Below are 18854 nucleotides of genomic sequence, written 5' to 3' on the forward strand. Positions count from 1 at the left end.
CTGGACCTGCCGTGATTTCAATCTTGCAAAAGGTAGCAATTCCACTCGGTTTTAAAGTTTTAAACTTTAGGCAGGTACGTCATTCCAGATCAGCTGAAACTGCTTTCGATAGAAAGCATCTCCCGACCACTCGGCGCGGTTAAGCTCTCGCGTCCCGCGAGCCACAGCAGCAGCCACGCCACCGCAGCTGCGGGCAGGCGAGCGGCACGCGGGCGGGAGGACCCGGGTGGCTGCAGCGCGGTCCCACAATGCCCCGCACGCGCCACCCTGAGGGCGGAGAGAAAGGACCGCTACCGGGGGTGGGATCCACGGAGGGCTCCGAGGAGTGCGCACGCGCACTGACCCCCGCGGGCCCTAGCAACCAGTGCAGTGACAGTAGCAACGGCCGGAATGGTGAGTACCCTCTAGGCCTCGGAGCCAAAGAGGAGATTGGAGGTAGAAAAGGGTGACGGTGGCGTGTTGAGGATCGGAGGGCCCCTTGATCGGCGGAAGGAAGCCGGTAACGGACACTGGCTCCGCAGTCAGAGGCCTGAGGCGAAAGAGAAGCCCTGGCGCGGGGTGATGCGGGGTGAGGGCGGCCTGGGGCGGATTGGAGGCTGGGTGAATGTGGAGGGACCCTGCCAGAGAAAGGGAGGGCAGAGAGCAGGAATTTCTCGAAAAAGAGCGGATCAGACTGGGGAAGGTGATGGAAGGCAGAGCGTGAATAAGGATATTTCTGTACACAGAAGTGATCCCCCCCCACCCCCGGCGAGATGGGGCGCGGGGAGCTGGTTACACGAGTGGAATGTGTGTAACGCATTCCTAAACGCACAGCTTGGGAATACAGAGTGCAGCTGTATTCCTAAACGGATGTGCCCAAGCTGTCCTCTGAGTGCAGTTAGGAGGTAGCATTGTAACAGCCCACTCAGAGAGAATATACGAGGATAGCGTTTCTCAAATTTAAGTATGCCTGAGTATAGTTGGCCTAAGACTGCGCTTGGTGGAGTGCAAGTTATGAGTTTTTAATTTGATGGGGTTCAGGAATGTGCATTTCAACAGTGCACCTCAAGCCATCCTACCTTTGGAGGGCATCCCACCACACTTTGAGGAATACAGCTACCTTGGATTTGAGACCTATCAGTGATCTATCCAATCGAAGCCCTTTATGAAGTAGTGATTTTTACCTACTGCTGCTCTTCAATTCCTACTTAACACGGACACTGTTTTGCTTACAGACTTGGTAGTTCCAAGGGATGTTGTTGGTTGATTAGAGACCCAGTCAAAGCTGTTTAGCAATGTATGTGATTGTCCTGCCGGATGGAGATGTTTATGAAGAATAACTATAATTAGTTGTCTTCATTTTTGTGATTCCAGTGCCGTTTAAGTGGGCAGAGATTGAGCCCAGGAAATTTAAATGATGACGAAGTCATGCCTGCCCTCAACCGCAAGATTAAATACCACTCTTTTAAAAGTAGTTTCCCTCCAGGCTTTCCTTACCTTATTCCACAGGCATTTAGCTGAAAACCACTGCCAAAGAAAGTAGAAAGTTCTACTGGAACCTAGATTTATATTCAGGTGAAGAAATAATCAGCCCTAAATGATTCTGAAAGTATGAACCATGAGAATTATTGAAAATCTTCAAATGGAGAATCAGAACCAGTGGCTAGACGAAGCTAACTAAGGCTGGAAACTAGTAGTTCCAGAGTCCTCCAGAAATCAGGCCCACATAATTTTTTAATGAACAAAATATTAGTTCCCAGGTCACTTGGGTGGTTCAGTCAGTTGGGCATCTGCATTAGGCTCAGGTCATGATCCCAGTATCTCTGGATCAAGCCCCGGGTTGGGCTCCCTGCTCAGTGGGAAGTCAGCTTCTCCCTCCCCCTGCCTTTGCAGTCTTGTGTTCTCTCTCTCCCTCTCAAATAAATAAATCTTTAAAAAAATATATTAGCTTTCAATGTCTTTAAATGATCGTATTCATATCAGAAGTCACATTTATGGCATCTCTGAAAAATCAGAAATACCATATTTCACCACTGGACACATCCCCCCCCCCCCATTTTTTGTATTACTAATATATGTTGGTGTAATATGATTGGTAGCATCTTTTTTCTTAATAGTACATAAAATATTATTTTCAATAATGGAATTTTAAGGTTTGAAGAAATGTGATATTAGGATAAATATTGTCCCAAGTTCCACCTGCCAGCTGTTTTCTAAAGCCAGAGTAGAGGTTATCCTCTACCAGCTTTACCCATTAAAGATGTCCATTGGTCCTTCAGGCATTTCCGTTTTTGACTCCTGCTATCTGTAGGAAAACTAGTAACCTCACAAACCAACTCGTAGACAGCTAGATTGCTTCCAGTTTGAAAGTATTTTTATATGTGTCTTTTCATGGACCCGTACAGGGATTTCTCTGGGAAGTCTACCCAGAAGTGGGATTTCAGAGTCACAGGGCCTATGCATACTTAATTTCCTTAGGCTTTGTCATACTGCTTTCCAGAATGGCTTTGCTAGTTCGTTTTGTTTTGTTTTAATTTTAAGTAAGCTATACTCCTAACATTGGTTTTGAACTGCCCACCTGAGATCAAGAGTTGCATGCTCTACTGACTGAGCCAGCCAGACACCCCTGGCTCTGCTAGCTTTTACTTCCTTCAGTAATGCATAAAAATTCTACATTCTCACCAAATTTCTAATTTTTGCCAATTTGAGATGTTTTTTAGTATCCTATTGTTTTACCCTGCATTTCTCTGATTTTCAGGGAGTTCCAATACCTCATGAAGTCATTTGGACTTCAGTTTCTGTGCATTCTCTGTTATATTTTTTGCCAACCTTTCCCATTTTTTTGTTTTCTGAATTTTATGAGTTCTTTCTATATTCTAATATTAGTCTTTTGTTGGTTTTACTTTGAAAATATCTTCTCCCAACTTTTCTGTTAACTCTCTCAACAGTGTTCTTCATTTGTTGATCTCTTGTACCATGTTAAACAGTAGCAATGATAGTAGGGATCTTTGATGTATTTGGGATCTTAGAGTACTTTTAGTGTTATCTCCCAATTTGGCCCTCCTTGACTACTTTATTTAAAATAAACATAGTCTACACACATAGACACACATCCTGATACCCCTTACCAAATCCAGCATTTTTGTTTTTGCATTTTCTTTTTCCTTAGTAACTGTCACCTTCTAATATACTGCTTTATTTATTTATTTATTTATTTATTTATTTATTTATTACATATATTATTTACCATCTAACTCCTGCCATTAGATGTAAGTTCCATGAAGGCTGGGACTTTTTGTTCATTGATATATCCCAAGCATGTAAAAGAATGTTTGGTACATAGTTGACACTTAATGAATATTTGCTGAAATGGATAAATTTCTTCATTAAGTATGGAGTTTACTATAGCTTTTTGGTATGTGGCTTTTATCAAGTAGGGAATTTCCCTGTAACTTTTGTTTGAAAGCTTTTAATATCAGATATAGGGGCACTTGTGTGGCTCAGTGGTTGAGCGCCTGCCTTCGGCTCAGGTCATGATCTCAGGACCCTGAGATGGAGTCCTGAGTCTCACCTTGGGTCCCCAGAGGGAGTCTGTTTCTCCCTCTGCCTATGTCTCTGCTTCTCTCTCTGTGTCTCTCATGAGTAAATAAATAAAATATTTTTTAAAAAAGAAAAAATATCAGATGTAGAACTTCATAAAGTACTTTTTCTTCACTTAACTGAAATAAATGTGATTTCCCCCTTTAATCCATTAATCCATATTTATAGGGTTTTTTGTTGTTAAACAATCCTTATGTTGCTGGGATCACCCATTCTTTTTTTTTTTTCCGCCAGTACCATGATTCTTTTATTTATTTATTTTTATTTTTATTTTTATTTTTTTGTATACTTTTTATTTTTTTTATTATTTTTATTTTTTTTTTAATTTTATTTATTTATCCATAGAGGGAAAGAGAGAGGTAGAGACACAGGCAGAGGGAGAAGCAGGCTCCATGCAGGGAGCCTGACATGGGACTCCATCCAGGGTCGCCAGGATCACACCCCAGGCTGCAGGCGGCTCTAAACCGCTGCGCCACCGGGGCTGCCCTTTTGTATACTTTTTTATTGGAGTTCGATTTGCCAACATATAGCATAACACCCAGTGCTCATCCCGTCAAGTGCCCCCCCTCAGTGCCCGTCACCTAGTCACCCCATCCCCCCGCCCACCTCCCCTTCCACTACCCCTGTTTGTTTCCTAGAGTTAGGAGCCTCTCATGGTTTGTCACCCCCTCTGATGTTTCCCACTCATTTTCTCTCCTTTCCCTTTTAATCCCTTTCACTATTTTTTATATTCCCCGAATGAATGAGACCTTATAATGTTTGTCCTTCTCCGATTGACTTACTTCATTCAGCATAATACCTTCAGTTCCATCCACCTCGAAGCAAATGGTGGGTATTTGTCCTTTTTTTTTTTTTTCCCCAAAGCTAACTTTTTTTAATAAATTTATTTTTTATTGGTGTTCAATTTGCCAACATATAGAATAACACCCAGTGCTCATTCCGTCAAGTGCCCAGCTCAGTGACTGTCACATAGTCACCCCCACTCCCCGCCCACCTCCCCTTCCACCACCCCTAGTTCGTTTCCCAGTTAGGAGTCTTTCATGTTCTGTCTTCCTTTCTGATATTTCCCACTCATTTTTTCTCCTTTCCCCTTTATTCCCTTTCACTATTTTTTATATTCCCCAAATGAATGAGACCATATAATGTTTGTCCTTTATTTGTCCTTTCTAATGGCTGAGGAATATTCCATTGTATACATCTTCTTTATCCATTCATCTTTTGATGGACACCGAGGCTCCTTCCACAGTTTGGCTATTGGGGACATTGCTGCTATAAACATTGGGGTGCAGGTGTCCTGCTGTTTCACTGCATCAGTATCTTTGGGGTAAATCCCCAGCAGTGCAATTGCTGGGTCATAGGGCAGTTCTATTTTTAACTCTTTGAGGAACCTCCACACAGTTTTCCAGAGTGGCTGTACCAGTTCACATTCCCACCAACAGTGCAGGAGGGTTCCCCTTTCTCCACATCCTCTCCAACATTTGTTGTTTCCTGTCTTGTTCATTTTCCCCATTCTCACTGGTGTGAGGTAGTATCTCATTGTGGTTTTGATTTATATTTCCCTGATGGCCAGTGATGCAGAGCATTTTCTCATGAGCTTATTGGCCATGTCTGTGTTTTCTTTGGTGAAATTTCTGTTCATGTCTTTTGCCCATTTGATGATTGGATTGTTTGTTTCTTTGCTGTTGAGTTTAATAAGTTCTTTATATATCTTGGATACTAGCCCTTTATCTGATAGGTCATTTGAAAATATCTTCTCCCATTCTGTAGGTTGTCTTTTAGTTTTGTTGACTGTTTCTTTTGCTGTGTAGAAGCTTTTTATCTTGATTAAGTCCCAATAGTTCATATTTGCTTTTGTTTCCCTTGCCTTCATAGATGTATCTTGCAAGAAGTCGCCGTGGCCAAGTTCAAAAAGGGTGTTGCCTGTGTTCTCCTCTAGGATTTTTTTTTTAATTTTTATTTATTTATGATAGTCACAGAGAGAGAGAGAGAGAGGCAGAGACACAGGCAGAGGGAGAAGCAGGCTCCATGCACCGGGAGCCCGATGTGGGATTCGATCCCGGGTCTCCAGGATCGCGCCCTGGGTCAAAGGCAGGCGCCAAACCGCTGCGCCACCCAGGGATCCCTCCTCTAGGATTTTGATGGATTCGTGTCTCATATTTAGATCTTTCATCCATTTTGAGTTTATCTTTGTGTCTGGTGTAAGAGAATGGTCTAGTTTCTTCTGCACGTGGCAGGATCAGCCATTCTTGATGATGATTATTATTCACCATTGGCTTTGGAGATCTAAAACTTTCAAATCTGTGTTGAGAAATAAAGAGGACTTATCTGGTTATGGCATCAAGGTTATTCCGCCTCATAAAATAAACTGGCAGCTTTCCCTTTTCTGGTTTCTGAAACAACTTGTGTAACAGGGAATATCTGTTCCTTGAAAACTTGGCAGAATTTACTTGTATAATTATCTAGGCTTGGAGCTGTAGGGAATAAGGGTAAATCCCTGATTATCTTTTTAACATTTTAAATAGTTATTGGTCTATTCACATTTTCTTATTTTTCCTGTGACAGGTTGGCACTTTTGTGTTTTTTTTCTAGAACTACATCTTTTTCTAGGTTTTCAAACTTACTACCATATATTTGCTTAAAATATTTTATTTTTAAATCTTTGTGGTATCTGTTATTTCCTCTGATTCTATGTTTTTGTCATATAGCTCTCTTTTTTCTCAATCAGGCTTGCTAGAGATTTGGGAACCAACTTATAGTTTTGTTAATCTTTTTTTCCTCTTAGATCTATTTTCCATTGACTTCTTCCTTTGTATTTTCTTCAGCCTTCTTTGAATTTGCAGTGATGTGTTTTTTCAAGTATCTTAAATGCTTAGCTTGTTTTCTGTCTCTTATTTTCGAATAAATAAATATATTTGAAGCTATTAAGTTTCCTTTTAAATGTTATATTCTGGGACACCTGGATGGCTCAGTAGTTGAGCACCTCCCTTCAGCCCAGGGCATGATCCTGAAGTCCCAGGATCGAGTCCCACATTGGGCTCCCTACATGGAGTCTGCTTCTCTCTCTCTCTCTGTGTCTCTCATGAATAAATAAATAATATCTTAAAAAGAAATAAATGTTATATTCCTCAAATTTTGATATTTTTTCTTTTATTGTTTTACGTTATAGTTTACTTTTAAACCCAAGGGTTATTTATTACTGTGTCTTTGCTTTCTACACATAATGGCATATACAGTTGAGCAGCATAGGTTTGAACTGCACTGATCCAGTTATATGGAGATTTTTTCCAATAAATACACTGAAGCACTGTAAATGTATTTCTCTTATGATTTTCTTTTTAAAAAATTTATTTTAGAGAGATAGAGAGAGTGCGAGCAGGAGGGAGAGGTAGAGAGGGAGAATCTTGAGCAGACTCTGTGCTGAGCCTGATGTGGAGCTCTATCTCAGGACCCTGAGCTCCATCTGAGCTGAAACCAAGGGTTGGACACTTAACCTATTGAGCCATGATTTTTTAAAAAGATTTTTTTTATTTATTTGATAGAGAAAGAGAGAGGGCGAGAATAATCAGGGGGAGCAGCAGAGGGAGAAGGAGAAGCAGGCTTTCTGCTGAGCAAGGAACCCAATGTAGGGCTCTATCCCAGAACCCCGGGATCATGACCAGAATTGAAGACAGGTGCTTAACTGACTGAGCCATTCAGGTACCCCCTTTAATGATTTTCTTAATAATATTTTCTTTTCTCTAGCTTACTCTTGTAAGAATTCAGTATATAATGCATGTAACATGCAAAATGTATATTAATCAACTCCACGTTATTTGTAAGGTTTCTGGTCAATAGTAAAGTTTTTGGTGAGTCAGAAGTTATACTCATTTTTGGGATGCCTGGGTGGCTCAACGGTTGAGAGTCTGACTCGGCTCAGAGCATGATTGGGCTCTCTGTGGGATGCTTCTCCCTCTATGTCTCTGCCTCTCTCTGTGTCTCTCATGAATAAATAAGAAGTTATACTCAGATTTTTTACTGTGCAGGGGGAGAGGTTAGTGTTCCTAATGCCGTCTTGTTGGAGGGTTAACTGTACTTTAAAATTTTTCCTTTTGTTATTGTGTAGTATTTTTTTATGAACTCTAGCAATAATTCAAAGGATGTCTTCCTTTTCTCACATTTAAATTTGTGTCATATTAAATTGAATCTAAGATACTATTGATAATAAGGTACAACAGTATTTTATGTTCTAAGAAAGAAAAATAAGTTGGAATTAAACCATGACAAGTAATTTCTAATCACTTAGAATTTTTATTTTGCACTTACTGACAGAGTTCTTTTAAAGGTAGTTAGGCATGTTAGATTTTTATCACATGTAATTCTTTGTAAACATAAAAAGAAAGCTATGTATATGAAATAAAATGGTTAATATTTTCCTAGATCATCACCACTGCCACCTGGTCACAGTAATTGTAAATTGTTCCTGGTTATACAATGCATCCAAATTTCAAAGATGTTAAAATGTAAAAGATGTAGATCTTAGAATCAATGAATCAACGAGATAAGATATATTTTAATATTAAATGTTGAAAGCTATATTTTTTGTAAACCAAGTAGAAGTGAAGTATATGGGTATTACATCATGATTTCCATAATTTCTTTGAGAGGCAATTAAATAAATCATTCTGATTTGAGGAAATTAAAATACTCTGTTTGCATATAAAGTCTCAAAGAAAGAAGTTAATCTTTTCTGTGATAGATGTTGAGGCTAATAATCATTGCATGAAAATTGAATCAACCAATCATACCAATAAAGACACTCTTGTTTCTTCTCCTTTTAAGGCAAAAGCAACAACCATCAAAGAAGCTCTAGCCAGATGGGTGAGTATATGAATTTTTACCTCTTTTAGAAACCATATAAGGAGAATTTTTGGATAGTTATTTAAATCTGACCATTCAATGCAAGGAATCTTTGTGATACTGGAACTATTTAGCTGTCTTGACTGTGGCAGTGGGTATGTGAACCTATGCAAAGTGATAAAATTGTATACACTTAATAACACATACAAGCATATTCACACTTGTATATAAATTGAGTACTAGGGATCCCTGGGTGGCACAGCGGTTTGGCGCCTGCCTTTGGCCCAGGGCGTGATCCTGGAGACCCGGAATCGAATCCCACATCAGGCTCCCGGTGCATGGAGCCTGCTTCTCCCTCTGCCTGTGTCTCTGTCTCTCTCTCTCTCTCTGTGACTATCATAAATAAATAAAAAATTAAAAAAAATAAATTGAGTACTAGTAAAATTGGGAAAGTCTGATTAAAATCATGGATTATGTCAATATCAATACTCTACATGTCTGTCAGCGGATAAGTAGATAAAAAATGTGTACATATACAGAGTGGAATATTATTCAGCCACAAAAGGAAGAAAATTCTGCCATTTACGACAACATGGACAGACTTTGAATATATTATGCTAAGTGCAATAAGTCAGACAGAGAAAGACATACTCTATGATCTCACTTATATGTGGAATGTAAAAAAGCTGAACTCATAGAATAGAATGATTGCCAGGGATTGGGGTGTGGGGGAAATGGGGAAATGTTGGTCAAAGGGTACAAACGTCCAGTTATAAGGCAAGTTCTGGGGGTCTAATATAAAGCATGATGACTATAGTTAATAATAATGCATTATATACTTGAAAGTTACTAAGAGAATGGATCTTAAATGTTCTCAGCACCAAAAAAACAAAAAAAAATTACGTGAGGTGATGGATGTATTAGGTAACCTTACTGTGTGAATCATTTTGCAATATATATATGTATCAAATCACCTTAAACTTATACAATGGTACATGTCAATAAAGCTGAAAAAATACTAAAGCATATATTAATGTTAGAAAGGAAACTACATTGTAAAAAACATGAATTAAATATAAACTATAAATATTTTGTGTTTTAAAAATGTTTCTAAATATTTTATTTATTCATGAGAGACACAGAGAGAGGCAGAGACATAGGCGGAGGGCAAAGTGGGCTCCCTGTGGGGAGTCTGATGTGGGACTTGATCCCAGGACCCTGGGATCACGACCTGAGCCAAAAACAAAGGCAGATGCTCAACTATTGAGCCACCCAGGTACCCCTAAACTATAAATATTTTTAATAAAACGTTCTATAAAATTTGACCAGTTGTAATTCAGCATTATAAATAGAATTTCCATAGAGTATAGAGATGGCTTCTCAATTTCTATGCCAAGTCATAACTTTTTTGTGGCTGTTATCAATAGTTTTTAGTATAATAATGTACTTTTTGCTTTTGAAGCTGAGCTTTGAATCAAAAGTCTTTCAGGAGACTTGGAGTCTTTCCTAGGGAAAATAGGGTGGATAGGATAATGATATTTGAATTCTTGGTTTAGTGTTTATAAACTTCTTTGTACTTTGCATTTAAAAATTCATTTCTGTTTAGTTAATGAAAAATCTGTTTTGTTAAAGAAGAAAAGTACATATGGGAAAATCTTAGTATTGATTAAATTTTCTTTGAATAAGATTTTAAGAATTTATTTACTTATAATAACAAGTGGGTTGCTTTTTTGTTTTGGGTTGTAGGTTCTATTTCTAGATTATGTTATAAACATAAATCTTTGACTTTATATTTGAAGACATTAAGCTCACTCTTTCACTGATTAACCAGACATTTATTGAGGATCTACTATGTATCAGTTTCCCTCTCCTAACTCACAAATACATGGCACAAAAATGAGTGGATGTGATCTTTTTCTTTTAACTTACTGTGTATTTTCTAGTATTGATGTGTTATGATTTGATTTTTAAACATAAGTCTTTGTGTGTCTTTTTTTTTTTTTTTTTAAGATTTTGTTTATTTATTTAAGAGAGAGGGATCCCTGGGTGGCGCAGCAGTTTGGCGCCTGCCTTTGGCCCAGGGCGCGATCCTGGAGACCCGGGATCGAATCCCACGTCGGGCTCCCGGTGCATGGAGCCTGCTTCTCCCTCTGCCTGTGTCTCTGCCTCTCTCTCTCTCTCTCTGTGACTATCATAAAAAAAAAAAAAATATTTAAGAGAGAAAGGGAGAGAGAGATAGCAAGGAAAGCATGCCAGCACAAATGGGGGGAGAGGGAGAAGCAGGCTCCCTGGTGACCTGGGAGCCCGACATGGGGCTCAATCCCAGGACATTGGGATCATGACCTGAGCCAAAGGCAGACACTTAACCAACTGTGCCACCCAGGCGCCCCCTTTGTGTGTCTTATATTGCTTGATGTTATAGAAAACATAGGAAAGCAAAGGAAATGGTCTCTGCACTTTAGGAGCTTCCTGTTTTGTTAGAGAGAGAGAACTAACTTTAAGTATTGATGTACTTTGAAAATATTATTGGGCAGCATATATTAGTAACTAAACTTTAAATTGTGTACATAGCACTGAAAATTTAAGATAGAATTTGTTAATAAATTATTGTAGAGCAAATAGCTTTGACCTCAGCTGTGTTGTGAGGATATCTTCCAAAATTCTTGATATTTTGGTGTTCTGAGACTGAACCATGTATAGAAAAAGCAAGATGGGATGACAAAATAGTTGATCTTACAGATCTAAATCTGATATTTAAGAAAAGGGTGCTTAGGGACAAAGAATTCTTTCCAAGAAAATGATGTGGTTGTTGTTGTGTTTTGTTTTGTGTTAATTGATAGTCTCTTAAAGGATTTTAAATATTACAGAAATAAAAGTTATTTTCTTACTCCTCTTTTCCATTTGGTTGGGACCACAATAACTTATCTGAGCCAGCCATATAGAAAGCCTAGTTATTAGGGTCAGTTAGTAGGTGTCAGTAAGGAATGCACAGAATTCTAAAATTCTTTTTTTTTAAAGATTTTATTTATTTATTCATGAAAGAAACAGAAAAGGCAGAGACATAGGCAGAGGGAGAAGCAGGCCCCTTGCAGGGAGCCTGATGCGGGACTCAACCCCAGAACTCCAGGATCATGCCCTGAGGCGAAGGCAGACACCCAACAGCTGAGCCACCCAGGTGTCCCAGAATTATACAATTTTAATAATTGTTTTGAAATAAACATTGAAAAGCCTAAGGATATTCTGGACTTTTTTAGTTCTGTATTACAATCAGATTTCTTCCAAATTAATTTTTATCATAGGAAGAGAAAACCAGTCAGAAGCCTTCCGAAGCCAAAGAGATAAAGCTTTATGCTCAGATTCCCCCTATAGAGAAGATGGATGCATCCTTGTCCACACTTGCTAATTGCGAGTAAGTTCTCTTGTCTTTTTTCCCTTTCTTTTCAACATACACAAACTAGAAAAAAATGTGTTTATTTTCTGTGATCTTCATTTCTTTTTTTGTTTGTTTGTTTGGTTAATGTAATTCTCCCTTTGGCAAGGCCAAACATAAAAGATTACTGGTTTGTGGGACACTAATAAAGTAAACCTGCACAATATAGTATTTTTTTACAGTAAAATTTTTATAGTGTGCCTGGAAAATAGAACTTTCCTTGTCGCTTGAAAGAAACTAAATAACACAATAAGATTATTATTATTATTCTGTCGTAAAATCTGATACTTTCTCTAATAGCAGTCAGTACTATACTTACCAGAGGCTTAAGAGATATGGTTTTAATTTTTTTCCAAATTATAAAAATACATTTTAAAACATTTTCAAAATATAAAAAAGCACAAAGGAAAGGAACCAAACTGCACCATCAACCAAACTGCACCAAAACTGCACCATCTTTTGAGAACAAGTGTGAGCATTTTGGTATAAAGCCTTCTAATTTTTTTCCTAATTGGGATCAAATTATACTTATTTTTTTGTAATTCTATTTTCCACAACTTTCAGTTCAGGTCTATATCAATTCCTCTTAACTTCTTTTCTAAATATTCTGTGTACTTTTTAGCAAGGTTCTGTGGCTAATTTGAGATAATTATGCCATGATACCTTGTGACCATGCTCTCAGGTTTCAGTGTCTCTTCTCAGAGCTGTAGAATGTTATTAGTATCATTTGGGGTTCTTTCTGATTTATTCACACTGTGTGTTACAAAGTATAGTGCGCTGACTACCTATATAAGAATCTCCTTATGCAGGAGATAGGTCCCACCCCAAATTTATAGAAACAGAGTATCTACTGCTGAAACCTAGGACTCTGTAATTATAATAAACAACTTAGACACATAATTTGTGAATCCATGCATTAGACTAATATTTGTCTTTCAAATGAAAAGGAAAAGCAAACATACTTAGTTATTGTATGCAACTTATCCTTTTTGATGACAGTAGAATGTATTATATAAAATTCTACCTCAGATTTTTTTTGGTTTCAAAAGCATGATTTCAAAGAGCACTGTTTCAAAGTGGTCAAATATCTTTTCATCACAAAGTCATCTCAAAGGCAAACATTTGAGAAGGTTTTGTACCTAGTACCAAAGTACCATGGAAACTGCTTGGAAAGAATCATCCTATTCATATTTTTGCTGACAATCCCTTTGGGCAGATTGCCTAAACAACAATTAAAGAATTCATTCCCAATCATGTTTTCAGATTTAAGACACTCCATTTCTCACTGGTAGTTGTTGGGAGTTGGGGATTACTAGAAAATATACATATTTGACCAATAATTTACACTGTACATAATTGCTTTTGTAAAAAAATGAATAATTCTTCTTCAGATCATACCTGAAAGGATAAGATCACATGCTCTAGAGTCAGTTTTTTGGGGCTTTTAAATTTGGCTCTGCCCCTTTCTGGCAGTGTAATATTAGCCAAATTGCTTAATATCTTTGTACTTCAGTTTACTCATTTGTAAAATATGGATGATAATAACAGTACTCATTTCACAGGATTGTTGTGATAGTTAAAACAGTTTATGTAAAGTACTTAGAAGAGAACTGGGCCTACATTGTGTTCAATAAAATTAGCTTTTATTATTTTTTTTCATGAAATATACTAAAATAATAAATATTTTGTCAAGAAAGAAAAACTAAGAATGTGTAGTTATATTCCCTTAATTTTTTTTTCTTTTTTTCTTTCTTTTTTTGGTAAGTAGGCTCCACACCCAGTGTGGAGTCCAATATGGGGCTTGAACTTGTGACCTTGAGATCAAGACCTGAGCTAAGATCAAGAGTTGGATGCTCAACCAACTGAGCCCCTAAAAAAAATTTTTTTTAGGATTTTATTTATTTATTTGACAGAGAACAGAGGGAGACGGAGAGGGAGAAGCAGACTTCCTGCTGAGCATAGAGCCCAATGTGGGGCTAGACCTCAATACAGGGCTTGATCCCAGTACCCTGGAATCATGACCTGAGCTGAAGACAGACACTTAACTAACTGAGCCACCCAGGTGCCCTCCCAAATTTTTTATATAATTAAATTATGAGTAGAAAAAACTTAGACAAATATATACAAACCATTAAAAGTAGTTCTCTCTGGGGGAATCTGTGGAGTGGTTAGGATTACATATGACTTTTTCAATATACATTTCTGAATGATTTAACACATGAGCAAATAAATATCTTTGCATATGCGTATAGATAGTTCTGCTTTTTATCAAAAGGGATTATATAAAATGTATTGTTCTGCTAGGTGACTTTTTAGCTTGACCATACATCATAGACATCTTCCCAAGCTGGTATCTGGAGCCCGATTTTACTTGTGTTAGTGACAGCATAGTTTTTCATTATCTATCCCTCAGTTGCCTGATGTTTATAGATTTTTCCCTATTCTTTTGCTATTACAATAATACACTTAAATAATCTAGCTTATATATCTTTTGGCATTAGTATTAGTATTTCAGTAGGGTGTATTCCTAGAAATGAATTACTGGGTCAAAGAATACATGCATTTAAAACATTTAATAGTTAACATCAAATTACCTTCAAAAAGCCTTTTCTTTTGAATTTTATGCAATGAATATGTATTAATCTTTATAATCAGAAAAGAAGTATGAGGATTTCAAAATGAAAGACTACATACCATGTCTGACAAGGAATAAAGGATTCAGCGTAGAGTAAACATGACTGAAATATTATCTTGTATGGGCATTTGAGGAATAATTTCCAATGCACTATTTACTTATTTGTTTATTTGATACAGTATTTAAAATTATTTTGTATTAATTCAAATTTTCCCTTGTTCTTTTAAAGGAAGCTTTCACTGTCTACAAACTGCATTGAAAAAATTGCCAACCTCAATGGCTTAAGTAAGTGATCCTCAGTAACAGATGGTTCTTGGATTTTCTTGTTATTGGAATAAACATTCCAGAGACACTATGTAATCCCAGAAGCTGGCACCTGTTTTAACCACAGTAATTGTCAGATGACAGAGAGAATATATAAACCATGTGTCTTAAATTTGGTTATCCAAAGAAAATTAGAACACAAGATCTAAACATTTTAAAGACATGTTAAAGCTTTTATAGAGTTAGAATTAAGTAGAAGAATTTGATTTTTTATTATATATCTTTTGTTCAAATTTGTTTTGTTTCATATTTATTATATTATAATTTTAATTCCTCACTATCCTTGTTTTTCTTGTGTTCCTTATCTGTGATAATTGCATTGCCACCATCCCAGTTGCCAAGGGCTCTGACTCCAGCTAGTTTCCTATGATTGCTGAAACTTGGTAGCTTAAAACAACAGTTCTGGGGGTCCCTGGGTGGCTCAGGCCCTTTGGCGCCTGCCTTTGGCGTGATCCTGGAGTCCTCGGATCGAGTCCCACATCGGGCTACCTGCATGGAGCCTGCTTCTCCCTCTGCCTGTGTCTCTGCCTCTCTCTCTTTGTGTCTCCCATGAATAAATAAATAAAATCTTTAAAAAAAATAAAAAATAAAAAAAATAAAACAACAGTTCTGAAAAACAACGGGAACAACAAAAAACGGTTTTGGAGGCCACAAGTCTGGAATTGGTTTCAGTGGGCCAAAATCAAGGTTTTGACTGAGCCATGCTGCCTCTGAAGGCTTTAGGGGAGAATCTGTTCCTTGCTTCTTCTAGATTCTGAAGGCTACTATATTCCTTGACTGTGAGGGCATCACTCTAATCTCTGCCTCTATGGTCATATTGACTTTTCTTTTGTCTGTGTCAGATCTTTTTCTGCCTCCCTCTTATACATATGATTGCATTTAGGGAATACCTGGATAATCAAGGATACTCTCCTTATCTTAAGATCCCTAACTTGATGACATCTGCAAAGGACTTTTTTTTTCCAGATAAGGTAACATTCACAGGTTCCAAGGATTAGGATTTAGGTATCTTTTGATGAGCCATTATTTAACCTACCTTGCTCCTCCTTTACCTCCCTTAAGATCTACATCCAACTCCATCACTAAGTCCTGTTAACTCTACTCTTTGAAGAAGCTCTCAAATAATTTGTCACTTTTCCATTTCCAGAAGATACAGCTTTAATTTAGACCCACCTTAGATTGTGGGTCTCCCCCTTAGATTGTGTTTTTCAAACACTTTTGACCACGTTTCTAGAGTAAGGAATACATTTGGATTCATGACTCAGTACATATATTTCCATGAATACACATATCTAGTATATACACGCACATAAAAAGGGGAATAGGTTTGAATAACAATATTTACTCTTATGCATAGGTTCCAGTATGCATTTTTAAAGATCTTTCTTTCTTTCTTTCTTTCTTTCTATTCTTTCTTTCTTTCTTTCTCGTCCTTCTTCCCTTCCTTCCTTCTCCCTCCCTCTTTCTTTCTTTCTTTCTTCTTTCTTTATTTCTTTCTTTCCTTTCTTTCTTTCTTTCTTTCTTCTTTCTTTTTTTCTTTTCAAATCTAACTGGAATAGATTGAGTCATCTTATGTGTAGCTCTGGTAGTAAACATTTCCTCCCAGGATTACATAAATACTGAATGCGAGCTTTGAATAGGGTCCTGAGAGGAGGGATGGAGATTTGGAAGAGATGATAGATAGTAAGATGTGATGCTTGCCCTCAAGGAGCTCATTATCTAAAGAGACATATTCCTCACTAACTGTAATAATGGCTAATATTTCTGGAGTATTTATATGCACCAGGCACTACTCAAAGCACTTTATATATACTAAGTCATTTAATCTTCACGGTAACTATATGAAGTGGGTATTTATTATTATAACCCAAGATAGACTGTGATAAATGTTCCTAAAGAAAAGTAATTATGATGATGACTAGAGAAGTCTTTAGAGGGAGGAATGACATTTAAACTTAACATTCTTGGGGCACCTGGATGGTTCAATCAGTCAAGCGTCTGACTCTTGGTTTTGGCTTGGGTCATGATCTCAGGGTCATGGGATCGAGCCCTGAGTCAGGCTGTACTCAGTACAGAATGTACTTTGGATATTCTGTCTCTCTTCCTCTGTTTCCCCCACCCCTGCTTGCTCATGTGCTCTCTTTCTTTCTAAAATAAATAAATAAAATCTTAAAAAAAAAACTGTTACCAGTGTTGAAGGTCAATTAATAGCAGACAGGAGACAAAAAGATCAATTAGGAGGCTATCACAAAAGTCACAAGGCAGTGTTTCAAACTATAGGTGATATGAAATCAACTTAGTGGGTTAAAAAAACTATATTATCTCATTATCATTTCTCCAGATCAAAGACCTTTACTGGTTCCCCTTTGCCTAGTAAAGACCAAATGCCTCAATGTTACATTCAAAGTCATCTAAAAGGTGTGCCACCCTATTCACACCTGAACACATCATTCTTTTTTATGACTTTGTGCATTTGTTAATGCAGTGCTTTTTTTTCTTTGTGAACAGCCCCTTCTTCTAACAGGAAAACCCCATAAGAAACAAAATTAGGATTAAGAATGTCAAATTTAAATGTCATTTCTCCCTTTAAAAAGACTTCTCTAGTCATCATCATAATTACTTTTCTTTAAAAAATTATTTATTTATTTATTCATGAGAGACAGAGAGAGAGGCAGAGACATAGGCAGAGGGAGAAGAAGTAACCTCACAGGCAGACCCATGTGCGACTCGATTCCAGAACCCAGGATCACGCCCTGAGCCAAAGACAGACACTCAACTGTTGAGCCATCCAGATGTCCCATAATTACTCTTTCTTTAGGAACATTTATCACAGTCTATCTTGGGTTATAATAATAAATACCCACTTCATATAGTTACCGTGAAGATTAAATGACTTAGTATATATAAAGTGCTTGAGTAGTGCCTGGTGCATATAAATACTCCAGAGATATTAGCCATTATTACAGTTAGTGAGGAATATGTTCTGTCTCTTTAGATAATGAGCTCCTTGAGGGCAAGCATCACATCTTACTATCTATCATCTCTTCCAAATCTCCATCCCTCCTCTCAGGACCCTATTCAAAGCTCGCATTCAGTATTTATGTAATCCTGGGGAGGAAATGTTTACTACCAGAGCTACACATAAGATGACTCAATCTATTCCAGTTAGATTTGAAAAGACAGAAAGAAAGAAAGAAAGAAAGAAGAAAGAAGAAAAAGAAGAAAGAAAGAAAGAAAGAAGAGAGGAGGGAGGTAAAGCGAGAAGAAGAAAAGAAAGAAAGAAAGAAAGAAAGAAAGAAAGAAAGAAGAAAGAAAGAAAGAAGAAGAAAGAAAGAAAGAAAGAAAGAAAGGAAGAAAGATCTTTAAAAATGCATACTGGAACCTATGCATAAGAGTAAATATTGTTATTCAAACCTATTCCCCTTTTTATGTGCGTGTATATACTAGATATGTGTATTCATGGAAATATATGTACTGAGTCATGAATCCAAATGTATTCCTTACTCTAGAAACGTGGTCAAAAGTGTTTGAAAAACACAATCTAAGGGGGAGACCCACAATCTAAGGTGGGTCTAAATTAAAGCTGTATCTTCTGGAAATGGAAAAGTGACAAATTATTTGAGAGCTTCTTCAAAGAGTAGAGTTAACAGGACTTAGTGATGGAGTTGGATGTAGATCTTAAGGGAGGTAAAGGAGGAGCAAGGTAGGTTAAATAATGGCTCATCAAAAGATACCTAAATCCTAATCCTTGGAACTTGTGAATGTTACCTTATCTGGAAAAAAAAGTCCTTTGCAGATGTCATCAAGTTAGGGATCTTAAGATAAGGAGAGTATCCTTGATTATCCAGGTATTCCCTAAATGCAACCACTCATATCCTCTTAAAATCTCTTAAAAAAAAAAAGACACATGAAAATGGTGACAGAAGGCTAAAATCTTACTTATTACTGAATAGACAAAAAATTTATGGTATCAAAGTTAATAAATTAAATATTCCAACATAACACAATTATGTATTTTCCAGAAGTAGAAAGTGGTACAGAAGTAGAGCA

General features: G+C 37.2%; 1 protein-coding gene across 2 annotated transcripts in view; it reads left to right on the forward strand.

The window, feature by feature from the left end:
- The first annotated feature begins 275 nt into the window (after positions 1 to 275).
- The window catches only part of DNAL1 (dynein axonemal light chain 1), a 43438-nt gene continuing 24859 nt past the window's right edge, over positions 276 to 18854 (forward strand). Inside the window, exons 1-4 of one of the 2 annotated variants that reach the window (XM_025442937.3) lie at positions 276 to 393; positions 8398 to 8436; positions 11715 to 11824; positions 14710 to 14765. In XM_025442937.3, coding sequence (XP_025298722.1) covers positions 391 to 393; positions 8398 to 8436; positions 11715 to 11824; positions 14710 to 14765 — 208 coding nt within the window. In that variant the 5' untranslated portion in view covers positions 276 to 390. Of the gene's footprint in view, positions 394 to 475; positions 500 to 8397; positions 8437 to 11714; positions 11825 to 14709; positions 14766 to 18854 lie in introns of those variants that run through there. The other variant, XM_049113699.1, reaches the window with a different exon arrangement.

The sequence above is a fragment of the Canis lupus genome, chromosome 8, assembly GCF_003254725.2.
Source record: "Canis lupus dingo isolate Sandy chromosome 8, ASM325472v2, whole genome shotgun sequence".
NCBI lineage: Eukaryota > Metazoa > Chordata > Mammalia > Carnivora > Canidae > Canis > Canis lupus.